The following is a 25,960-nucleotide window of genomic DNA, read 5'->3' on the forward strand; positions in this document are numbered from 1 at the left end:
AAGGGGCTGTTAGGTGCCCACTTCCACTCACTTTTAGGTGCCTTTTGTGCTTATTACAAAGTGCCTGGTCCCTAACTGCCCTCTCCCTCCCCCGCCCCGGGACCAGAGCAGTCAGAGACTTTCCTTAGCTTTGCTTATCATTGGTTATGTTGCCGTCTGCAAATTCTTCTTGCCCTGACGAGATGTCATTTAACCATCCCAGGGTTTGCTGTGGAGCAGATGATCGACTCAGAGCAGTTGCTGGAGCTACGTGCAATCACCATACATGAGGCCTTCAGCATTTGTAACTTTATTGCAGAAAAACCCACTATTAACATATTTTACAAAGAAAGTTGCACTTTGGTGTTTGGCAAGTTCTGTTCCCCCGCCATTGGGGGGCAGAGATGCAGGCGTGCCTGGGGCAGCCAGTCCTCTCCCTTCAAGCTGTGTGCAGAGCGGCTTGTTCCGAGAGCAACAGCTCCATTGACACCCATGCGCCAGTTCCAGCCAGGAGGAAGTTCCGCTATTTCCATCAGCACTGTCCGTGCCTCTGTTGGTGCTAAACATTGGCCGCACCCTGCCCCCCCGCCAGGGAAACAAGGCTGCAGCGTCAGTGAAATTTCTGTGCGCAGAAGTGTTCCGACTTGGCAGTTTGACGCCTGTGGAAACTGCCCTCTAATTTTCACACAACGAGGGGGGGGGGGGGAAATCAAATACATTCCCTCCTGCATTTACTTTTGGGTGTCTCTCATCACAGGTAACAGACCCAAGTTTACAGCCAACAGGAAAACCCTAACTACTGCATGATCTCTTCATCAGCTACTCCCAAAGCCACAGAGCAATGCAGGGAGTGGGGAAGTCACCTTCTCCAGCTCGTCTGCCCTGGTTCCAGACTACCAGTTCTCCGGCTGCATGGCCCAAATAATCTCCATTAAAGCCAACGCTAGGACTTGTATATGTCCTGCTGGTGGGAGACTAGGCCCTCCCGAAAGCTAATGTGGGCACTAGCATGGCTGTGAAAATGGTACAACTTCATGGGGCAGGGGCCTCACCGGAAGAGACGCAGGCTGCCCACAACTCCCCCAGACTTTGCTGGCCTGAGGGAGCACAAGTGCTGGCTGCTTCGAACCAAGACAGCAGGCTGAGACCTGAGGAAAAACAAGGCTTTTGTTTTATACCATCTATCCCAGCATCACTCTCAACAGCGAGACCCCTCCAACCGCTGCCCCCAGGTCCAGCTGAGCGGGACCCCAGAGGAGCCTTCAGAAGGCGAAACAAGATAGGAAGTAGAAATAAGCAGGAGCCACCGTATGGGAAGAGAGAAGACCCAGAAACCCCAGTGAGTGAGTGAGTGCGTGCGTGTGTTGGAGAATGGGGACAGGTGGTAACACAGAACAGAAAAAAAACAACCACACAGCCTCTCTTCAGCTGCACCCACGGAAGAGACGCATCCTGCCCCACACACTAATGTCGGTCCCTAGGGTGCCCAAAGGCAGCTGGCTGTCTCCAGACCCGCTCCTGTTTGTTTGCTTATTATGCAGCCGCAAAGGCACCCAGGAGACGCAGGGGCAGAGCTAGCAGCCACTGAGATTGTTCAAGGGACTTGAGAAGCAGGGAAGCATCATTTCTTGACCTCCAAACCCAACACACCGGCCTTCGTTTATATGAATGAGAGTTCTGAGGAGGGGGGACAAGGCACAAAACAATGGCAAAGGCTGGTTCGGGGGCATGGAGCATAAAGTGTCCTTGAGAGCCACCAAGCAGCCTCGGCAAGGCCCTTGCCAAGGGGCAAGGCTATTTCGATGGTGAACTAAGGAGCTCCCAGCTCGCGCTAGCGGGGAGGGAAGTCACGGTGCAGGCTGGGCAGGGCAGCCTCCGGCCGCCAGAGCTCAGAGCAGGTATTAAGTGCAACAAGTGACTCTGATACGCAGGAGACGGGCCTGCATGTTCCCTTCCCACGCTGAGGCGACCGCGGGCCAGTCCGCCTGCGGGGAATGGGTTAGGCTTGTGCAGCTGCCTCGAGGGAGAGAACAAGGGATTTTGTTTTCTTTTGAGACAGACAGGAGAGTCCCACCCAAGACAAGGCTACACAAGCCCCAGTTACGTTTGTTCCTTCCCTCTGCAGCGTGATGAAAAGTCTCCAGCCTACCCCGCCCCTAGCAGCGCGTTCTCCTTTCGCAGCCACGGGGCTGTTTTTCTGGGCGGCAAGGAGGGGAGTGCAGTTTACCGCGGTCCTGCTAGATTCTCTGGGAATTCAGGAGTGGATCCCACTGCTGAAGCTGAAATAGGAACATGTGCAAAAAAACCACAAAGCAAGAGGGAGCCAGTCTGCTCCCCACCCTCGTCTCCCAGTAGGAAGTAACATTCTCCTTTGCTTGCCTTGTGAGGACCGACACCGCATCTCCTGACACAAGACGCACTTTGAGAGCAGTAGCTTCTGAGACTTCCAAGTGAGTCCTCTCCAGAGATTGTCGGCTAAACATCAGCTCAGCCGCCAGGGTAAAATGCAAAGTGAAAAGCCCCTCTCTTGTCTCCTCAGCATTTTGAGGAGGGTCAGGACACTCGGCGTACGGAGAGCAGAGGGAAGGGCCAGTGCTGGGCTCTAACTGGCTCCAGCTCTCGGATTAAACCCTAAAACCAAACTTTTACAAAAGTTTTTAAAACAAACCAACCCACCCATCTGCAATGAGTGTTTCAGTCAAGTGCAAAATCAGAGCCACCTTCCCTCCATCCTCAGGGGATCTTCCTGGACCAGATCCTCAGGGGCCTACTGCTCAGGGAACTCCAGCGCTCCCCCAAACCTGGATGGAGGGTCCTCTTCTTGCTGCCTAGTAGCTGTAGAGGGAGAGGGGCGTATCCTCCATCATGTCGTCCTACGAGCAAAGGAGAAACACACACATTAGTATCTGTCACGTCATGGCATGAAGGGGGGACTGGTTTAGATCTGGGGTTGTTCTGGGACCAGACTCCCTTTCCCTCATCCCACCCCCTCAAGGCCACCACCAGTCCAGCCAGGGAGGTCCCCCACCAGCAGGATTCATCAAACAGAGGGGTGGTCTCTGCGGAAGGACGCAAGGCAAACACCACATCGCTCCCAGGCCAAGCTGCGAGGTCCTAGGATGGTGAACATATCACTGTTCCTCTGTGGCATCACTAGGCTGGACAACTGGTATGAAACAGTTACTTACTGTAACTGTGGTTCTTCAAGATGTGATGCAGCCACGTGTTCCACTTAGGTGTGTGCAAGCCCAGCGCACCAGAGCTGGAGAAATTTGCCTAGCAGTACCCGAGGGGGCAACGCTCATGCCTTGTGGCCACAGCCCCTCCCCTGGCTACTCTCCCTCAGTTCTTTCGCACTGAATGCCAGGACCCAAGAGTCCAGTGCAGAGGGGATGGAGGGTGGGTTGTGGAATACACGCCTGCATCACATCTCAAAGAACCACAGTGACAGTAAGTAACCGTTTTGTCGTCTTCGAGTGGATACGGATGTGTATTCCACTTAGGAGACTCACAAGCAGTACCTCCCCCCTCATCCCCAGGAGGTAGGGCTCAGAGTCTACCAAAGCCTGCATCCACCCTGGAAGATGCAATTACGGCGTAATGGTTTGTGAACATACGTATCGACGACCACGTAGCAGCCCTGCCAACGTCCAATATGGAAATGTCACTGAGGAAGGCTATGGGAATTGCTTGCACCCGAGTAGTGAGCTCACACCTACTGATAGCCTCAGCTCTGCCCCCTCAACAGCTATTTCATAGGCTGTCTTGATGCAGAGTGTTATCCATTTGGAGATCATCTGTGAAGAGATCACTTGACCCTTCATGTGATCTGCATATAACACAAACAGGCAGACGAAGCACGAAACGGTTTAGTCCAGTCCAGACAGAAGACTAGACATCACCTGACATCTACAGTATGGAGACATTGCTGCTCTGGAGACGAATGCAGCTTAGGAAGGAACACAGGTACTGCCTGGTTCCAATGAAACTGAGAAGCCTCTTTAGACAGAAATTTTGGATGTGGTCGTAACGTCACGTTGTCTTTGGAGAATTGTGTATAAGGAGAATCTGCAACGCTCATGCTCTCCTTATGGAGGTCCTTGCTACCAGGAATGCAGTTTTCTGACCCAAAAGTGGGACAAGATGCTAGGGGCTCAGATGGAGGTCCCATTAAGGCCGCTAGGACTGAGTTAAAGTCCCACAGAGGAACCGGCTCTCGGACCGGGGGATGTAGACGAAGGAGCAATTTTAAAGAATCTTGCTACTATGGCACGGAAGAAGACAGATCTTCCCTGAATGGGGGGATGAAATGCTGATCCTGCTGCCAGATGTGCTTTCAATTAACTAAACACAAGCCGGAGTGACTGAAGATGCAGCAGGTGCTTCAAAATGTTCCCGATAGAGACCAGTGATGGTTGGATTCTGCGAGCTAATGACCACACCAAAAATTCCTTCCATTTAACTGAATAGGCCACCCTGGTGGAGGGTCTTCTACTGTTAAGGAGGACTTGGACAGCTGCCGAATGCTGCTCTTTCCTCCCACACTGGGAGATCCAGGGAGCTGAGCACTGGATGCAAGGCGTGGCCTTGGTTCTAAGTAAGTTGGGATGGGGAGGAAGCAGTATGGGAGGCTGAATAGACAATGCAGGAAGGTCGGAGAACCTGCAGTCTTGGCCAGGCCACGGCAATGAGAATAAGCTTGGCCTGATTGGCCTTGAGGATGACCTCAGGGATGATCAGGATCGTGGGAAAGGCATACAGGATAGGCAGCTGCCAACTAGATGGAAAGCGTCAGACAGGGAAACTGTCCCCCAAGGCCCCCCTCGAGAGCACAACAGATGACATTTCCTGTTGTCCCTTGTAGTGATCAGGTTGATTGTCGGGATGCCCCAAGCTGTGAAGATGACCCAGAGAACACTTGTCTTCGAGAACCACTTGTGATTCAGGGAAAAATACCCCCTGAGACAGTCCATGAGATGATTCTGAACCCTGGGCAAGTGAACGGCTATTGGATCGTTCTCCTTAGCACAGAACTGCCACAGCTGGTCACCTCTAGGCAAAACAACCTGGAGTTTGCTCCCCCTTGTTTGTTTGCATAATATATCGTTGTGGGAACTTTGGGAATCTCTTGATAGGCATAGCATGCACTGTAGATGGCCCGAAACTCCAGCACATTGATATGGAGCGAGGTCTCCCGCTCCAACCACAGTCCCTGTACTTTCAGCGCTCCCAGGTGCACCAACCCAACCCATCAGGGACATGTCAGTAACAATCGACCTAGTTGGCAAGAGCCAGACAAAGGAAACGCCTTGGCAAATGTTCTCTGGACACATCCACGACTGCAAGGAGTCCAGGACCAGTGGAGGAAGACGAATCAATCTATCTAGAAGGCGAAGAGCAGGACAGTAACCTTGCAAACTGGACCACCTGCGTGCAAGCAGACAGGTGACCCTACAGCCTCAGACATGTTTGAACTATTGCGGGAGGCTGAGTCTGCAGATGAAGGCAAAGATGGCAAATTGCCTGAAAATGGTCGGTTGGAAGAAACATTCTCGACATCGTGGAATTTAACAGGACCCCAATGACCTCGATTTTCTGAGTGGGAGCCAAGGTTGACTTTCCAGTGTTTAGAATGAGACCCAGCTGATAGAGGAAGCGCACTGTGATGCCAACGTGAACAAGAACTTCCCCTCCATAACCAGCCGTCCAGATACAGGAAGATGTGAATTCCCTTCTTCCTGAGAGATGCTGTAACAACCACCATGCATTTGGTGACAACCCGGGGGACAGAAGAGAGGCTGAATGGAAGCACTGTGCACTGAAAGTGGTGTTTCATCACAATAAACCAAAGGAACTTAATGTGGCTTGGCAAAATTGCCACATTTAAGTAGGTGTCTTGAAGGTCAAGAGCAGCAAACCAGTCATTCTGAGACCATACAGGGAGAATAGTCAATAGGGACCATTCAGAACCTCGTGTACCAGATATTTGTTGAGGCTGTGAAGGTCGAGGATGGGTCTTACTCCTCTCATGGATTTGGGTATCAGCAAATACTGGGAGTAGAAGCCATGACCCTGGTGTTCCAGCAGAACCTCCTCCACTGCTCCTAAAGCCAGCAGAAAATGGATCTTATGAGACGGTCCCTGAAGAGGGGTGGGAAGGAACTGGATAGCATAACCCGACATGACGGTGCTTAGGACCTAGCTACTGGTAGCAATCGAGCCCCAAGCATTGTGAAAGTGGGCCAGCCTGTCCCCAAAGGGGGTAGACGAGGAGGGAGGAGCAACCACTGGAAGAGTGCTCTGGACCAAAGGGTTCCAGAGACGGCATGTGGACTGGCTAAACCCTGAGCCTGACTGCTTCCTCCTGTGGGAACTATGGCCCTTTCTGGGGTAGCCCCAGTGCCTTGGAGGAGTGAAAGTCTGCTGCTGGTGTTGCATGTCTCTGCATGATTGGCCCCCAAAGACCGCAGGGAAGTCCTGGAGTCTCTGAGGGAGTGCAGCATCTTGTCAGTTTTGTCCAAGAATGGTGTTTGGCCGTCGAAGGCCAAATCCTCTATGGATTACGGGACATTGCGGCAATGCCCAAATTCTGCTTCGCCACAGGCATACCGAAGCCAGCATGCTTAGCCGGTTCAAGGAGCATATCGCTGATAGGGAGGATGAGTCTCCCAGGGGCAGGTGGCTGCAGGATGTCCACCAATTTGTGAGTATTCTCTTGCACGAACTCCACTTGGATACTGCAGGAAGCAGCTACATGCCACAAAAGGTCTTGGCACACCTTAAAATCCTCTGGTATCGAAGGCAAGGATGAGCCAGGCAACACAGCATTGTCTGGAGACGGAGACAAAGCCCTCAACTGAACCAAAGCTGGATCCTGTTTATAGGGCTGATGGACCTGGATGGGACGACTACAGAGGCTACACCGGTGCTTAGGCCTGCAGCAGATCGACAGTCACCACTGCAGGCCTGGCCAGTGATTTCGCCTTCAAGCAAGACAGAGTGGGACCTCCGCAAAGGAGGAGCGTCCCAAGGATTCCATGGAGGCCACTGGCACGGATAAGGCATTGGTAGCCAGTAGACACCGGGCCGGAGAAGAACGCCAATCTTGGTACCCATAGTGGTCTGTCAGCGGTCCCCAGTGCTGGTCCGGTGATGGAGCGCGGGAGGATGACAGCGCCAACTCGGAGCTTGGGGAGCCTCGGGATCCCGGTGATAAGGGTGGAGCGAGACCAGAAGACGCGAGTAACCGACTCGTCCATTGCCCAGAACGAGGCAGGAAGCGGCACTGCCCATGGAAGCGGTACTGTTGGCACTGAGCATGCTGGTGCTGGAAGCAGTGTCAATCCCAAAGGAGAGGTCGGGACCAAAAGGCAAAGGCGGTCTGTAGCTGCCTGGAATGCCGCTGACCTGGAAACAGCCGGTACTGGCATCTCCCTCTTTGGTGCCGGACTCAAAGGACACCCAGGGGCCAGAACCGGAGTCAACGGTCCAGGGTTTCCAAGTTCCCCACTCAGAAGGGTTAGAAGTACTCGCGCCATCCCACAGGCCGGTACCTACTCCGTGCCAGTCCATGCTTTTCTTGGGGGAGGCAGAAGAGTCACCCCGAGATCTGGAGCAGTCCGGATTGGTGGTATGCAACCTTTTCCTTGGCACAGGCGACAGGGAAGGGCTCCTCTGTTTCTTCGGAGAGGCAACTGCTCCGGAACGTGAAGCAGCAGCCCTTGGAGTCCGCGGGCACTCCCAGCCCGGCATGCGCCTCGGGACCGAAGCAGGTGCTGCGTCAGGCGAAGGTCCCAAGCCCCTTGAGCCTGTCCCTTGAACGATGTGCAGATCGCACAACACTCTTTAATGGGGGCCTCGCCAAGACAGAGCAAGCACCGTGTGTGAGGATCACTCCCCCCGCCCCCCTCGAAGGACAATGTTTAAACCCTGGTGAGGGCATCATCGAGGAAAACAAACAAATACAACTAACACAAAGGGTACTATCTATCTATCTATATATCTAAGAGAAAAGCTAAACTTATTGAGAGGTTAAGACGGTTAAGCTCTGACTCCAGCCGAGGGGGGATAAGAAGGAACTGAGGGAGGGTCAGGGCAGCGCTGCGTCATGTAGCCAGGGGAGGGGCTTTGGCCATGAAGTGTGCGCCTGACCCCTATGGGCACTCCTAGGAGTGGAATACAGGGCTGCATCTACTCGAAGAAGAACTCTGTATCTCAAAGGCTACATAGAGTGTTCGCTTCACCCACCATGGAAATGCAACCTCCTCTGGGGGGGGAAACATAGCAGCTGTTTAACAGCCGTCCGGGAACACTGCATAACACATCAGGGCAGGAGTGAGGAAGAATACTGAATCTACTTGGAACCCTGAGGGAACCATGGCACACGACGTCGGGCTGCCTTCACACGGTCTGTCTGTCTTCTGGAACAGGGCTGGCAAGGTGGATCCTGTCGCTAAATCTCATGTCACCTGACGTCATCCTGGCAATGAACCTTGGATGGAGGCTCTCCAGACCCCACCCCACACTCCCCTCCCAGCCACAGGTACCTCTTCCTTTGCAAGAGGAATGAGCCGAATTCCCTCTGTGCGGCTTGTCTAGCAACGGCTAGAAGGGGAGCTGCACTGTGGCCTGGTCACACAGCTGGGAGCCAGCCAGCAGCTCCAGGCACAAAGGCCCTGGGCACGGCCGGCAGGGGGCATTGCTCACCATGGGCAGGTCCTGCAGGCGCCGGAAATCCATCCGGCTGTTGCGCTGCCGGTATCTCAGGAAGCCCACCAGGGCCAGGATCCCCACCATGACGACGAACATGGAGATGACACCGATCACCAGGGGGTCGGCCCCCATCGCGCCGGCAACAGCGGAGCTGGGCAGGTCTGCAGGGAGGAGGAGACGGTACCGAGAGGGTAAGGTCCTGGGGCAGTCCCCAGGGCTGGAGCAGCCAATCCCAGTCTCTCCCTGGGCTCTGCCCTACCGCACCACAAGGGGCTCCCCCCAGCTCAAACGCCTCTCCCATGCCCCTGCACTTGCTGCGCTCTCGACAGCCAGTTAGGGAGAGCAGAGATCGGCGCACGTGGGAGCCTTGAGAGCATTTACCTTGACCATCGTCGTCTCCCACATCCAACACAGAAGCCTTCTCATGCACAGGATCGGCTGATGGCTGCATTACAGCTGTTGTGGCTGCCCTGGTGGTGGAGGAAGCTCTGGCGGTCACCGTGGTGGTGCTGGGGGTGGTAGCTGCAGGTGGGCTCCCTGTTGTCATGGCAGCAGGCATAGTAGCGGGCCCTGCGGTGCTCTCCTCTGTGGCGTTCTCCTGGGCTGTTTGTGGCGTGGGTTCAGGGCTCTCTGCGGTGGGTTCAGGGTTCCCTGTCGTGGGCCCCAAGGTGCTGAATGCAGAAGGCTCCAGTGGGGAGCTGCCCGCTGTTGCTGCACATAAGAAAAAGAGGCAGTTATCTACAAGGCAAAATCCTGCGTCTGCCCATCCCCACCCTGCATGGCCTGGAAAGGGCGGTAGGCATCCCTGCTGGCACCTAGGGGACATGCCCAGCTCCTGGCATGAGCACAGAGCGCTCTCTGCTCCAGGTTCTCCCTGGGATCCTCAGGGAGGCAGCGGAGAGGCCCTGAGCCCCCTGCTGTTCTGTGTCGAGCTGTTCAGAAGGCCACTAACTGGAGCCCTGGAACGTGGGCAGGGCTTGGGGGGGCATCTCAAACCTTTTCAGGCTCGCGGCCCAATTCCCCCATCAGAGAAGATTCTTTAGCACCCCTGAAAATTTACTTCTTCAGCAGGTTGAGAGATACCTGAAAAGGCCCTTAACCCTGTCTCGTCCTCCCTGTGGCTACATCCCGTCACCTCCACATGGCCACCCAATGGTGCTCATCTCCTAGCAGAGGAATCCCCATGACAACGCCCCAGAAGGAAGAGCAGGGATCCCCCCTAGCCTGCGGACATGCCTGACAGCTATGGCCCTGAAAAGGACAATAGGAATAAACTCTACGAGCCAGGACAGCCGGGGCACTGCCCTCTGGGGTGCCTGCCCGCTGCTCACAGTGACAAAGGCCGTACAGATTAATCGACAAATCAGTTTGTATTTCACAGCCTGTCAGAGCCAGAGAGCCCTGTCAGAGTCCAGGGCGTGTCGAGGGGAAGGTCTCTGAGCTGAGAGCCCCTCTCCAATCAGCAGCAAAGCCCAGAAAACCAGGTCAGTGAGAGTCCCCATGCCGGGCAATGGGATTTTAGGGCAGCGTGGCAGACCAGGGCGCTCTTGGCCACCCTCCCCTTTAATGCGAGGCCGAGAAGCAACAGCAGTAGCCTCCCTGGAAATGTCGTCAGGCCAGAGAAGAGAGATTATGCTGGCAGCTGTGCCCTGCCGCCATTAAGGATCCCAGCATTGCTCAGAGCCACCTAGCCACACTGCATGCTGGGATTTTTCTCACAGTTTCTGGTTGATGATGGAGGGTAGCTTCTATCTATCCCATGGTACGGAAGTTAGGGGTTGCTCGGGCAAGCTGCCAGCCTCAGCTACCAGCTGGGTAATACTGCTTTAAAGCCAGCCGGGCCAGGTCCTGCTCTCACTTATACCGGAGTGACATCACCGCGGTCAGGAGACCTGCTCTGGATTGACGCGGGGTTAAAGGAGAGCAGGGTTCGGCCCCTGGGTGAGTGTGCATGTACCTCGGAAGGAAAGGGTTAATTTGTACTTTTGAGGAAAGATGTAAGGGCCTTTAGCAGCAACGCTCCCCCTCCCAGGACAGCTGCCTGATGTGGTAAAAGTCAGGGAGCAGCTTCCCTGTCTGCATATGAGAGAGGAACCAGCAGCTGCTGCAAACCTTTCCCGCTTGCCCTAGCGCCAGGATCCTGCTTTCACTTACCACGGGCCCAATCCTGTGAGGTGCTGAGTGCCCCCGACTCCAGGCGAAGTCAGCGAGAGTAGAAAGGCACTCGGCACCGCAGGGGCCCAGGCCCTAAGTCCCAAGGCTGGGTGTGCTGTGGGAGAAGGTGCCCCCTACAGGCGGGTGAGCAGCGGGGTAGCGAGAAGCCTCACCCAACGCGTCCTTTGGTGGCAGAGACGTTGAAGCCATGGTCGTGGCGCCAGTCGGCCCCGGGGGGCTGGAGGGCTCGGTTCCGTTTTGGCCAGGCGGGTTTGTGGTGTTGGCAGCCAGAGCCGGAGGGGAGAGCACCGACAGGTTCTGATTCCGAAGCCCTGTCATAGCATCCGCTGAGACGGCTGGGGCAGAAGTCTGCAGCCTGGTGCCCTTGGTGGTGGTTGCGTTGGGATCGGGTGGGATGGACTCGTCCAGCTCGACAGCGCGGGGGCTGCTAAAACTGGGGTGCGGGGTGGCAGCCCCGTCCTTATCGGCGCTAGTCACAGGAGGGGCAGTCGCCTCTGGGCTGAAGCCATCAGCCTCATGGAGTGGAAATGAGCCTGGCTCGGTGCTGGGCTGAGCTGGGGACACCACCTGGTCAGTCGGGGTCTCCTGCCCGTCTCCTAGTGCAGGAAAGAATGAGAGAGAAATGCTGAACGGGGCGATGTCCATGCCACACGAGAGGGGACCAAGGGTGTAGGCGGGCTAGGGAGGGAGGGCAGGAACCAATCCCCAGCTGGCCTATGCTGCATACAGCATCGCACAAACACCAGGGACCAGAGAAGGGGTCCGGGCAGCAAGCCTGCCTCTGGAGCAGCAGGCACTGGTCTCTACTGAAGGCAGGATGCCTGAGCAGATGGAGCCGCATCAGCTCCACTGTCAAACCTCCCGCTCCCATTGCACTGTGCAGGATGGACGTGACTCTGAAACTTCTCCACACTCACCTCAAAACTGGGAGTTCAGTAAGAAGAGTGTGTCCAAAGGCCAAAAAGCCACACTTCCAGTGTCAACAAAGAGGATGACCACAAAAAAAAAAAAAGCCCACCCTGGTTCAATAGGGAAGTGAAGGTGAAGGTACAAATAAATTAAAAAAAAACCATAACAAAAGGACAAAAAGGGGAAGTAGATAGCAATCATTACAAATCAGAGGTTATGAAGGGTAAAATATTGATAAGGGAAGCTAAGGACACGAGGGCGAAAAATTAAAAAGGTGTCTAAATATATTACAAACAAAAGGAATCTTCACAATGATAGAGGTTCATTACTACTAGATGGAGATGGTAATATGAGGATCATATGAGGATGATTAACTACTTTCCAGGCCTTTGATAACTGGGGAGGATGTTAGCATCTACGAGTAATAGACATTTTAAAATCAGCAGTCCCAGATACCTTGCATCCAAGAATTCCAAAAGAGTTGACTGAGATTTCTGGCCCATTAATGTTAAATTTTAATAAATCTTGGAATAGCAGGGAAATTCCAATACTTGAAGAATGCTAATGTTGGGCCAATACTGTATTTAAAAAGGGCAAGTGGGATGAACCGGTTTACTATACGTTGGTTAGCCTGTCATCTATCCTGGGCAAAATAATGGAAAAGTTGATGCAGGATTCAATAAATAACTAATGGGAATATAATGGGAATATAATTATATATAATATAATGGGAATATAATTAATGCCATTCAACATGATTTTATGGAAAACAGGTCTTATCAAAATGAAATCAGATTTGTTTTGACAAGCTTATACAGTTGGTTGATAAAGACAACCGTGTAGATGTAATAAATATGTTTTGTACTGCATTTAATTCAGCATCATGTCACTCTTATTAAAATATTAGCACTATACAATATCAAAACACGTTAAATGGTCTGAGAACTGACTGACAGATCTTAAAATACTGGGGAACTATCATTGACTGGGGGTGTTTCAGGGATCTGCTAGGCCTGATGCTATTCAATATTTTCATAAATGATTTGGAAGTAAATATAAAATCACTGTTGATAAAATATGCAGATAGCACAAAGACTGGCAAATGATGAGAAGGACAGGGCAGTCATACAGAGCAATCTGGATGACTCAGGAAGCTATTCTGTGAAAACAAAATGTGTTTTAATACAGCCAAATGCAAAGTTGCACAGCTAGGAACAAGGAATGCACCCTATACCTATAGAACGGGGAACAATATCCTGGACAGCAGTGACTCTGAAAATACTGCAAATACTTATTCATGCTCTTAACTTTAAGCACATGTATAATACCTAGGGTGACCAGATGTCCCGATTTTATAGGGACAGTCCCAATATATGGGGCTTTTTCTTATATAGGCACTTATTACCCCCCAACCCCGTCCTGATTTTTCACACTTTCTATCTGGTCACCCTAATAATACCACTGATGCCAACTGCACATACATATTTGCAGTATTGCGGCCATAGAGGGAAGCCCAAGTGGTGCACCGTACATAGTGAGTGGCCAGACGATGTAAGTTATAAGATGTAAGTTATACTCACATAGGTCTTGCCCTCATTCCAGCCATCAGCGGCCTGGCACCAGTACAAACCCCTAGTGTGGGTAAAGCTCACTGCAGTTTGCATCAGTCCAGTTTTGGCTGGTTTCAAGGGCTTAGACCCCCCGCCCGCAGCATGTCTCCCTTACAAATCTGGCTCCCGAGAAACGCTGCCAGCATCGTGTTGGGATCTCTTGACAGATGCCAGTGACTCTGGTGACACAGCAAGGAGAGATTGCATGTTAAGAAGGCATGAGAGAGAGAGTGTATGTGTGTGTCCCCAACAAAAGGCTTAGAGGCCTTAGAAGGGAGGCCTTAGAAGGAGAGGCTGATGGAGCTAAATTTATACAGGCTAAAGGAAATGGTATTTATGGGATTGTGAAAGCCCTATAAATATCTGAAGGGAAATACAAGGCAGAGGATGAAGATCTAGTAATAACAGGGGTGAAAAATACACCGGAGTAAGTAGGGGCTTAGAGACTGGCAGATGGACCCACTAAGCTCACTCTGTGGGACGATCTAAGACAGCCCAGGGGCCCCCTGACAAGAATCAAGCTGGTGTGTGCCTACCACTACCCCGCCCTACTCATAAGCACTGAGTAAGAGGCCAGAAGCTCCTGAAGCCATGCTAGGCAGCTCTCAACCATCTAGCCTGGAAATAAATAGCTCTTCCCATCACCCACCCACTTCCACCCACACCGGCTCTGAGACAGCACTGTAAACAGGCCGTACTTGTATGGGAGCAGGAGGAAGGGGTGAGAGAGGAGAGGGGCGGGGGGGCCAGCTCTGCAGCGGGCTCACAAGGCCTGTTCCCCGTTTGGAAGCTGCTCAGGGATGCGTGCAGACGCTCACCCAGCCGGCTAGCAGGAGAAGGGGGAGCCGAGGGGGCAGGATCGGCTTTTCCTTTCCAAGGACAGGGCAGTCTCCCAGGTGGAGGCCAGAAGAGCAAAGTGCCCCTAGAGCCCAAGCTTCAGAGAACCAGCCCGGACCAAAGCAGGGTGCGGGGTTAACCCACGACCTCCTGCCTCTCAGGTGCTGGCTGCGCAACTGTCCAGCCCTCATTGCCACTGCTGGCTGGACGAGCCCTGCCTCCCACGGGAAGGAGCGAAGCTGCGTGCTGAGCTCCTGGGCCCTGGGGCTGAGTTCCCCAGTGCTAGATTTGGGTGCTGTGGTTTCAGGGAGGGGGGGAGGCCAGGAAACAGTTTTGCTCTCAGACCGGACGGGGGGAGGGAGTCAGGGCACAGCGTGGAGCAGCCCTGCTGCTGCTCTGAATCTTGGAGGAAGGCCTAAGCCACTTGAGGCTGGCTGAGCCCCTCTCGGAGTAGGGAAAGGGACAGCCTGACTCTCGTGCTTTCCATGGCAAAGCATGCTGGGAAAGGAGCGGAGCTGGGGGCCCTTGAAATACCAGCTCCTCTCCCTTCTTTTCAGCCAGCTGTAGGGAAGTTGGCACCAGGGGCTGAGGGTGTTGGCTTGGCTGACCGAGCTCTTGGGAGTCAGCAGGTGTTCGGGGTGCAGGTAGGGGCTTGTCTACGCTAACAGCCTTCGGGTTTTAGCTGCTGCTGGACTGTGGGAGCTCCTGGAGATTTATATTGCTTGGGGGAGCGGGTCTCTGCTGTCTCATGGTGCAACAGATTCCTTGGGTACAAGAAACCTCTTCATCTGTCCCTGTGTACCCCCTGCCCACTTCCACGGCGGGCGGGGCCCTCCTGTCACTGCTGGGGGTTGTGCTGTACCCAGGACACAGAACTTACAGAGTCTGTATCCCTGGAGAGAGCCACCTGGCTGTGCTGAAGGAGCAGACGGCTCTCAGCAATACCCCCCCCCCCACACACACACACACAACAGCTGGAGGGGTCCTCACCTCCTTTCAGGAGCTCTGCCTGCAGGCCTCCCTGGGGAATATGGAACTTGTGGGGTGGGTCTGGATGAGACGGGCTGGGCTTTGTCTCTTCTTGCTGCCCCAGCAAGATCACTGAGGTGTATGGCCCGCAGGGAGCTTAAAGGTGCAACCGTCTTTGAGGGGCTCCGTGGTGTTAGTGGGAACCTGCCCTCGGAGCTGTGGTTTAGAGGGCAAGGTACAGGGAAGCAGCACGTAAGGGGGCACTTGAAGGCATTAAAAAAAGCTGTGTGTAGCTGGAGCCGCTGATCCGTTCAGCTGTCCCGGGGGTGCACACCGAGGCTACTCGGAACGTCAATGCGCAGCCAGGGCAGAACTCTGAGCTGTCTGCTCCAAGAAGCAGACCCCTGGGCCCTGCAGGAGAGGCTTTGCACCACCGACAGTAAAAAACTCAATCCTGCTCCTAACCAGTACACAGGTACAGCCAGCTCCTAGCTGGCTGAGCAAAGCACGGCCTTTACCCTTTAATGGGATGCGGTGGCCATTAAGGCCAGAGGAGGTAGTTTAGGAAGAGAGGAAGATGGTCCTGGGGGCACTTGGCATCTGGGAGAAGGAAGGTACAGGGCAATCCCAGACAACTGTTCCCATAAGGGCCTGACACCAGGAGCTTTGGAGAGAGGGCAGGGCACGGCTCCCCTCTCTCCCAGCCAACACAAACAGGAGTGGGGTTATTAAACCCACCTGGAGAGCATCAAGAGACTGACTAGTTGACTGAGTGGGTGACTCAAAAAAGGAGTCTCCAAGCTAAGCCAAGGAAGAAGCTCCTGAGACCAAGAGGAAGAACTCAGCCAGGCCCTGAGGGGAGAGTCTACAGGACAAGAAGGGCCAGGACCGGAACTGCACAGACCCAAGGAGGAGGGCTGTGAAACCCTGTGAATCTATGGGTCTGTCTATACTGCAGCGTAAGCCCAGGGCTAGCAATAACTTCAGGCAGCAGATCCAGAGTTTCTTAACCCAGGGCTCTAGCATCTACACTGCATTATTGGGCCGAGTCCCACTTCCCATGTCCCAGACTTCCTCGCACCCTTCCAAGATGCGGCTGCTCTAGCCCTTTGTTCATGGTGCAGTAAGTGAAAACTTGACTGTCCAGAGGCCAAAGGAGAATCAGCCTGTGGGATACTCTTGGTGGACTCCAAGAACACGAGTCCAGTGGGGCCGCACCTACACTGCAAAGCAACAGGGCTTGAGCCCTGGGTCCCAGCTTGACTCTGACTCAGACCCTCCACCCTCATGGGGTCCTGGGACCCTGTGTCGGAGTCCTGGGTTACAGTGATTTGTGTGTAGACAGAAGGGGGGTTAGGCTTGAGCCTGAGTTCAAACTCTGGGCTTACACTGCAGTGTAGACATACCCTAAAAGGGAGCGAGAAGCTGGTTAATCTGAATCAAATAGTCCCAAGGCGGGGGGAACATTGTACTCTGGATGTAGGTATGTGTAAGTGGGTTATTCTCAGAATTGAAGGGGAAACTGAGGCAGGGTGCCTGCAGGGCCATTCCAGACCCTGAGGCAGTGCTCTGGGACTGCACCTACCTACGACACGCAACGCTACAGCATTTCTGTCTGTAATGTGATCACTTCTTAAAACTGCCTCTGATCAGTTTGGAACAACAGCTCAGCAGCATAACAGCTGCCCCACTCATCTCACTGGACATTAACTCTGAAACCTAATGATGACCAGTCAACTATTTTCTGTTGAATACTAAATGTATTGTAGAGCCCTTCTCCCACTACTGGGTTCAGCACCTCCCTTTGAGGAAAACGGCACTTCAGGAAAGGCAAAGAGCATATTAACACAAGCAAAGATGCAGCTCCTTGCAATGACCTCCGGCTGGGGAACCAGAGGGGATAGAGCTTCCAGACCAAGAGGAGCCCTAGAGGAGGAGGGTTGTAACCATCTGAGAAAAAAAATGCACCTTAGCAGCTCCATGGGACCCTTCAGCCCCCGAGCAAGGCCTGTGCCCTCCCAGCTCCCTAAGTGAGGGACAACGGACTTGGATCTTCCTCCAAACATCAGGGACCAGGAGTAAATCCCAACAGACCCTCATGCAGATATTTCCAGCTCCAGTCAATAAAGCACCAGCAGCCCGGTGAAACCCCAATGGATCAAACACACAGCAAGGGTCGGAGGGACTCCGATGTGTATCTGTTACACAGGGGGCAGGTGACTGACTCATCTGATGGGTTTATGGGACCTTCAGTATAGAGTGGTCTGAGAGCATCTTTCTCTTGTTCGGAGACTCTTTTGTTCTCTAAGTTCTTCCCATTGGAATCACTGCTGGGGACAGGTGCAGGCTTGTCCCCTCTTTATCCACCGTGCAGATACAGCACATGCAACAGCAGGGCAAGCGGCCTCTATGCTCCCCCTCCCAGTGTACCTCAACCCTGCCCTGGGAAGACCACACACAGGGATGCGCGAGGCGGTCAATCTCCTTGACCCATTCACTCTGTGGCACTTCTTCCGATTTTGCCAAGGGAGCCAACTGGTACCAACTGAGATGGGTTGTTAGAAGGGACGCCTGCCCACCAGGCATGGACCTGCCCCAACAGCTCCTGATTTGGGGGACCTTTGGGAAAGCTTTCAGGCACTGCTGGCCCGGGCTGGATTTGAATTGGCAGCCTTACGGCGAAGGCTGCATGTGCCCTCTCCTTTATCTGCAGCACCGAGGTGCTTAGATCTGGAGGGTTTCAGCAGGGGGAGGGCAGCACACGCACGGAGTTCCCTCCGAGACTTCTAGCAATTGCAACTCGCCCCCTCCACCCCACCCTCCACGCTTGATATGCTCCTGGTTACCCAGGCCAATGATCAGTGGTCATTAAAGGACTATCCAGTGCTTTCTCGGGGTCCTCGCTCCCCTGCCCAACCTAGGAATCTATCAGAACAGGCCACTGCTAGCCCCCTGCCCATGAGCCCAGGAAGCAGAACAGACCCAGCCCCTGCACTGTAGCACAGATGGGAATACAGCAGCTGGCTCTGAGGAAACCCCATCACTCAGCATCAAGATAAGTAAGTTAAACCTCGGGCAGCAGCTGTGCTGGAGGAGTTTGTGAGCATCAGCAGCTGTCATTAAGGAGCCTGGGCATGTGCAGGAAGTCTCTGTGCCTCTTCTTCCTCCCCCGCCCCAGAGCTCTGCTTCTCCTTCCACCTGGAGCTCTGCCCCAGTCTGGGGGAGGAGCTGTGGAAGTGGGGGCCGGTATAGACAATGGCAGGGGCTCCTGGCGAGGGTTTGCAGGTGGGAGTACTGGACTGGGGATGAGGGTGCAGAGATGTTGGCAGAGAATGCTTGACCAGTCCCTGGCAGGCAGATAGCAGATGTTGGCAGCTGGGGGCTGTGTCCAGCAGGTGCAGGGTTTCACAGCCTTCTCCCTCAGAAGGTGATCAAGGAGTCCATGCCGCAGCCCTAGGATTAAGGCTCTTCTGTCAGAGAATCCTGCTTTAGTTAAAGGTTGCGTCAGTAACCCTGCACTTCCTGCAGCCCATGGTAAACATACAGCTCAGTATAACTAGTGAATGCACAGCCATTCTCCCCAACCCGCCCTCCCCCACACCAGGGGAAGTCAGCGTTCAAACAACTCTAGCTGGCATCCTATACTCCAGCCCTGAAGACACTTTCTGAACCTGACCACACTTGCCCAGACAAGGTTTCCTGCGTGTGCAGCCTGCAGCCAGGAAGGCACTAGCTGGCACAGCGGGGAAATGCACCACCTCAGGCTGCGTGACCTGCTCAGTGAGGAGTTCAGTGGAACCGGTCTCGTTTCCACTGAATCCAGCCCCCAAACCAAAGGCACAGGGTAAAAGTGGCCGTGTCTGCTCAGAGCCCCGGCACTGGAATAGCAGGGTGGGCAGGGACGGAGGCACACGGGAGAGCTGCATATCAGGAAAAAACCTGCACACCCCTAGAGCCAGGCCACCAGCCCCTTCCGTTCATGGGCACTACAATTATCCAAGCAAACATTTAATGAGATGAAGACCAGGCTAATGAGTTACTCATAGTCCTAATGAACCAGACACAGCGCCTGGGCTTGACGACAAGCCCGGAAGGAGCAAGCATAACAGGCCTGGGAGGGAGACAGTTCACATATGTGACAGTCTCAACAGCTGCTGAGTGGAGATCCAGGAACTGTCTCCTGTGACAATGGCAGGGTAGCGCCTTGTAAAACCAACAGCACCGGTCCCCCGGGTGCTAACGCACCCTCCCAGGAAAGCTCACAGCACGCAGGGGCCCTGGAACAATTGGTATCGTGGGGGTGCTGAGAGCCATTGAACCAAACTGTAAACCCTGTCTATGATGGAAACCATTTCAAGCCTGGGGATGCTACCACACCCCCAGCACCCCTAGTTCCAGCACCTATGTCAGCACGCTTGCCAGCAGGAGAGTCTGACTTCCTAGCCGGCGCCTACAGGAAGCAGAGTGCCAGTGGACAGCCATTTCCCCTCTCACATGCATTTCAGCCCTGGCTGGAGGAGGTATCTTGCACTGAGCCCTTCCAGTGGGGTGCCAACAAAAAAAGACAAGCGCCAGGGACCAGCCTAGAGACACCAGCGGTCTGATCGGGTATGGAAACACTCAGAGGCGGTGTCATGGGAAGAGCAAAGCTCAGAAGCTTGTTTGCGATGCTGAGCACAGGTGTGAGGGTCAACAAGTATCGCTTCAGAGGAGGATGCAATGGCTTAGCAGGTGGAGGCCCCGCACCTAATGCTGAGATGAAGGATGGGAAGGCCTGGCTCAGCGCTGCTCTCGTTCAAGTGACGTCCTTGCTGCCAGTCAGCAAAAGATCCCGGGAGAGCATGACGCCCTGCTCCTCACAGGAGACGGATTCTGGGAATCTCCTCTTGCCAAGCCTTGCACGACTGTTTAGTTCACACCTGGGTACTGTCCATGGGCCAAGCCATAACGAGTGGGCTCTCTTCCCCACAAGGGACTGCTGAGATTGCACTCCAGGTGCCCACCCAGCTGGGATTTTCAAGTTGGTTCTTTGTTGCAACTTGCAAGCTTAATCAATCTAACAGTAGACAGAAGACTTGGCGTCAGCTGAGACCTGGCCTTGATTCTTAAAATACAAGAGTCAGAGCCACCAGCAAGAAAGCATTCGGAGTGTTACCAGAAAACTAACCGCCACAATGGGGCCCCTATGCATCAGCAGGGAGGCCAGCCAGCTATAACTCTGCGTCCAGCACCACAACAAGTACAAGTCTCACCCACCCCCCCACTACAAAACCAAACCCCAGCAGGGGAATGGGATGATCCAGAGGGCTAGGGGACAGACCACAGCATCAGTCACTTCTTGACTGCTGCTCCAAATCCAGTCCTGGGTGGTAAGGACCAGAGGTCACTACCGTCTGATGGCTGCTTGGGGACCAGTGTGAAATGAGCTGGTGGTTTCATAAGGGGCTAAGTGTCCACATCACAAAAACGATCCCCGCAATTGGCAACCTTGCTGGTGTTTCCCACAATGGTGGCCAAGGGTTTCCTGAGCCGGGGAGGCAGGGGAAACAGTCTGCTCCTCGGCACTAATGCACTTCTCATCAGCAGATCTTCACGTGCTTTACAGTATCCACAGCCCCCTTTTACAGATGGGCAAACGGAGGCACCGGAGGTAAAGGGGCTCACCCAACATCACACAGTAAGTCTGTTGCCACCTAGCACGGTGCCCCCCTTAAATTCTCCTGTTCCCTTGGAGCCCATCTCAGCTCACCCTGCAGTGTCACAGGGTGGGATCCCTGCTCCCCAATCTTACTCCGAGCTCCTTTTTCCTCCATCTTTGAGCACTGCTCGCTACCCAGACAATTCTGGTCACTTCCCTCACTAAGACATACGCCGTGGGAGGAGGGCTGACTAGCTTTAAAACAGCACTAGCCTTCACAGCACTAACAAATTTCACTGTTAAAGGAAACACTGGTCACCCTTCATAACACATCGTGATGGATTGATTCAGGGACGGCAGAGGGATTACAGCAGAGCCACTCGCATCTCCCACCATCACCATCACAGGCCCCCTCTACTATCCTCGTCTCTGGAGAGACTCTCTTGCAGAAACCTTCCTCCTGCCCGTGCATGTGCTAGGTTATTGCTCCCTGTGGAGAACGAGGGAGCTTTGTGCATTAGCTCTGAAGTGCCTCAGTTTGCCTGTTGGAGGTTATCCTGTTTGACGGCAGGGAGCTAAATTAAAGGAGGCAGTTAGGAGGAAGCGAATCAATGACAAAGATGTGACACAGGCCAGAGAATACCAAGGGTCACAGAGGAAACAATGGGGCAGGTATTAATTGGGAAATGTCCCCTGCCTGACTAGCAAGGTGTATTCTTCCCAGACCTGAAGCTAGGCTCAGAGGGGTCACGCAAACCTTGGAGATGCTGGCCCAGGGAAGAAGGGAGGGTTCAGCGGGCTGTCAGCAGCTGCTCCACAGGAGATGCTGGCAAAGGCACTAACTGCAGCCTAGGGAGGCAAGGAACGGCTGAATGGGACTTTCTACAGTGTGCAGTGAATGACTAAGGCTTACCTAAGGGGAAAGAGGTGGACCGGCCTTGCTTTGACTGCCATGCACCCTGGGTGAATGAATGAACAAGGCTTTGTTCTGAAGAGGCTGTTTGAGTCCCTTTAATCGGCTGCCGTCACAGGCTCCTGGAGGGAAAAAGGCTTGCAGGTGCAAACTCCCTTGGGCCTGTCAGTTTGACAGTTGGTGAACAGGGGGTTGGAGCCCACAGAGCTAGCCTACGACTGGTAGGACCATGTGGTTTCCACCCAGAGAGAGAGGAAGGCAGCAAAGGGGTGCCCTCAAGGGGGACTAACAGGATCTAAAGTGCAGCCTCACCCTGTAACGGTGAGCCTCCCCAAGTGGAGTTTTTAGAGCGGGACTCTCTCTCTTCCCTTCCTGGGGGGTAGGGGGGGCACATTCCTGCCCTCCAAGATAAGCTCTTCTGTCTAGGCTGGGCTGTAAACTCAGGTTGTTGTAGATCACAGGCCTTCCACCTCCCTTGCAGAGCTGGCAAGGTGAGCTAGCGCTGCCCGTTCCACCTTAACTACTGTGCACAGGACTCGTCTACGTATCTCTGGCCTCAGGGCAGCAATGAGACCGCATGGGAGGGAGCTGGAGCTGTGACAATCCAAGCTTTATGCATTGCTGCTGCCCCTACGGCCCAGACTGCTCCTGGAGACTTCTATCCTGGGAGCAAAACAAACAAAGCAACCCCAACACAGCCCAAGGTGGCGGGGGGAACAAGCTGGCTTCATGGACCAAAATACTCTACAGATTTATTTTTAAAATCAAGCCCAGTGCTGCTGAAGGAAGCGGATTTCCAAAGGCTGCAAAGAAAGACACTATTGAAAGAAGCTAACGCAGGCCAAATCCTCGCTCTTTCAGCAGAGAATGAACGGATGAGTTATAACAAATCGCCCGCAGCAGCCGGAACATTTCCAGAGGGATCCTCCCAAGTCCCTTGGTTTTTTAACAAAAGAAAGAGGTCTGTAAATGGGCGTGCATGCAGGTCTCCAGTACTTTAAATATCTATCAGCAGGCAAAAAGAAAAGGAGGACTTGTGGCACCTTAGAGACTTACCAATTTATTTGAGCATAAGCTTTCGTGAGCTACAGCTCATCTGTCCTATCTCGGGGCCTCTCCTTCTGCCCCTCCACCCCCACGAACATGATACAGTTCTGTAAAAAGAAAAAGGAGGACTTGTGGCACCTTAGAGACTAACCAATTTATTTGAGCTGTAGCTCACGAAAGCTTACGCTCAAATAAATTGGTTGGTCTCTAAGGTGCCACAAGTCCTCCTCTTCTTTTTGCGAATACAGACTAACACGGCTGTTACTCGGAAACCTGTCAGCAGGCAGACTTTGCCAGAGTTCTAGCTATACTGCAGGAATGGGACCGGATAGGTACAAGTGTTCCTACAAGTGTTAGCAATGTAGGAAGTCCTTGGTTAGGCACACGGGCTGCTGCCCCAGCCATATTTAGAAGTGCCATGTAGCCCTGCTCAGCTTGGTCTTGGGCAGAGGTCTCAAACACACAGCCCGCAGGGTTATTTTCTGCCCCCCCCCCCGAGCGTTTACCTAGAGCAGCTCCGGCCTGGCACGCACCAGGGGCAGGGCAGGTTCCCCACCTGCCTGTCCTGCCCCCGCGCCGCTCCGGGACCTGGGGGGAGGATGGGGAGGCACAGGGGTCTGTGTGTTGCCCTGGCCGCTCCTCCAGGTACCTCCCCGAAGCTCCCATTGGCTGTGGCCAGGGCAACACACAGACCCCTGTGTCCCCCTGCCCCCACCCAGGTCCCGGCCGCTTCCTGCACGCTGGGCCAGACCCGCCCCCCCCAACCCTTCCTGCAGCCAAACCCCCTGCCCTGAGCCCCCTGTCGCACCCCACACCCCTCCTGAACCCCGACCCCCTGCCCTGAGCCCCCTGCCGCACTCTGTGCCCCTCCTGCACCCCAACCCCCTGCCCTGAGCCCCCCACACACCCACGCCCCTCCTGCACCCCGACCCCCTGCCCTGAGCCCCCTGCTGCACCCCGCACCCCAGCCTCCTGCCCTGAGCTGCCTGCTGCACCCTGCACCCTGACCCCCTGCCCCACTCTGCACCCCAACCCCCTGACCTGAGCCCCCTGCCACATCCCGCACCGCTCCTGCACCCCAACCCCCTGCCGCACCCTGCACCCCTCGGGGGCAGGGAGGGGGCAGAGTTGGGGTGAGGATTTCGGGGAAGCAGTTGGAATGCGGGCAGGGAAGGGGTGGGAAGAGGAAGGGCCTCATGGAAGGGGTGGAGTGGGGTGGGGCCGGGGCAGCGGGGGGTGGTGGTCAGTGGTGCGGCCCTCAGGCCAATGTACTACTCCTCACGTGGTCCTCGTGGTCATTTGACTTTGAGACCCCTGGTCTAGGGGGAACATGACAGAAGCTCCCAGGGCCTGGTCTACATAAACTTTGTACTGGTACAACTATGTCAGTTGGGGGGACTTAACTGAAATACGTAAACCAGTAGAAGCCCTAATGTGGACACAGTTACATGGACATTAAGGTGCCTTGCACCAGTAGTTTATTCTCCTTTCCATACAGGAATAAGCTATAACAGTGTGAGGCACTTTTATACCAGTATAATTTTGCTCATGCTAAACCTTGTACCAACACAGTTAGAGCAGAAAAACTCTTGTGACTAGACAAGCCAGAGTCTCGCTGAAAAGTTCTGCAAATGGGCATTAAGGACTTTTCACCCCGAACAGCAGCACTTAGCACCTGCCGAAGCCTCACCTGCAGGAGGGATCCCAACATTGCCAGCAGGGTGACGACTGCTGGGAATTTTTAGAAAGTTTCCTTGGTGGAAACAGGGTCACAGAGGCCAAGAGGTTCAAAGGATGTTCCAAAAATCCTGACTTCTAGATGACACGCACTAAAACCTACATTAAAAGAACATGAACACTGCAAAGCCAAGAACTCCAATGTTAGGAAAAGTCAGAATTAAGGCTGCTCATGCAGCGTCCTTGTGCAGATGCGTTACGACACAGTCTTCACTCACATGATCAGACATAATTTTTTCCACAGGGCCTCTGCCTCATTCAGGGCACAGGACGGATGGCGCAAAATCAATGAACAGCTATTCAATATTGTTTTCTCCTTATTGTTCAATGTATGGCCCCTGGGCCTTATTTACTGCACACTATTCAAAGCCTGCTCTGAAGACAACATTATTCATTTCCTCGTGGGCTCTTCTGTGATGCCCATCAGTATGGCATCTGAGTGCTTCACACACTGCAATTACTTTTCCCAACCCCTGTGAGATGAGGAAATGCTATTATCCCCATTGTAGAGATTACTCAAAAAATATCAATTAATTGAGATGCCTAGCATGATATAGCACTTTGTGTGTTCAAAGCACAGCTCCCACTGACGGCAGCTGCAACTGCTTAGTCCTTCAAATCAGACCCCAGGGTCTCAAGTCAGTTACCCAGAAAATGAGGGACACACGATTAGTGACCTCCTGTGAAAAGTCTGGTTTAAGGTGATTTGACTAGCATCCCATAGGCACACAGAGGCAGGGATAGAATCCAATTCTCCAGGGCAGCATTCCACTGCCTTAACCATGACACCATCCTTTCTCTTCCTGCATCCCCTGCCGCATCACTACAGACCTTCCACAACAGATGAGGCAGGGATCCTATAGACAACAGCCTCCTTCACGCACAACTCTGCTCCACCCCAGAGCAGGTCCATTCTGCGCAATGAATGAGGCAGAGGTCCCATGGAAAAAATAGCACACAATTGTGTAGTTAAAGAATGGATCATAAAGCATACACACAAGAGGACTGAATTATGGTTGCATGAACAACTAAATAAGCAATACTGCCAAAAGGGGTTTTTGGTAATATAACCGAGTCTACACTAGGGGTTTTGCAAGGACAGCTGTGTCGGTTCCTCAGGTGGTGACATTTTTTCACATTCCCAACCAAAGCAGCTATACAAGCAAAACGTTTATGTGTAGACGGGGCCCGACTTTCAAGCTCACACGGGAAATCAGTGGCAGAGCAAGAACTAAATAGTTTCCCCCAAATCCGAGACTAGTACCTTCGCTGCTGGAACGTCCTTTATCTCATTCACAAGCTGTCTAAAAATCCTGCCTGACGTAACGATAAACCTTCCTGTCCAGGTCATAAGCTGACCAGTGGCTAACTGAGAAAGCAGCTAGTAGGAAAAAAGCCTCCCATACAGACAGGTTATGCCATAACTGTCCACCT

The 25,960-nt window shown here is 53.7% G+C and overlaps 1 protein-coding gene across 1 annotated transcript in view; it reads right to left on the minus strand.

Moving 5' to 3' along the window:
- Positions 1–273: 273 nt before the first annotated feature.
- The window catches only part of LOC125641807 (uncharacterized), a 30,844-nt gene continuing 5,157 nt past the window's right edge, over positions 274–25,960 (minus strand). Inside the window, exons 2-5 of the mRNA XM_048862266.2 lie at positions 11,019–11,462; positions 9,073–9,402; positions 8,686–8,852; positions 274–2,852 (exon numbers count right to left, since the gene is read on the minus strand). Of these exons, the coding sequence (XP_048718223.2) occupies positions 2,808–2,852; positions 8,686–8,852; positions 9,073–9,402; positions 11,019–11,462 (986 nt within the window). The 3' untranslated portion in view covers positions 274–2,807. The remainder of the gene's footprint in view (positions 2,853–8,685; positions 8,853–9,072; positions 9,403–11,018; positions 11,463–25,960) is intronic.

This window comes from Caretta caretta, chromosome 8 (genome assembly GCF_965140235.1).
Source record: "Caretta caretta isolate rCarCar2 chromosome 8, rCarCar1.hap1, whole genome shotgun sequence".
Classification (NCBI taxonomy): domain Eukaryota; kingdom Metazoa; phylum Chordata; order Testudines; family Cheloniidae; genus Caretta; species Caretta caretta.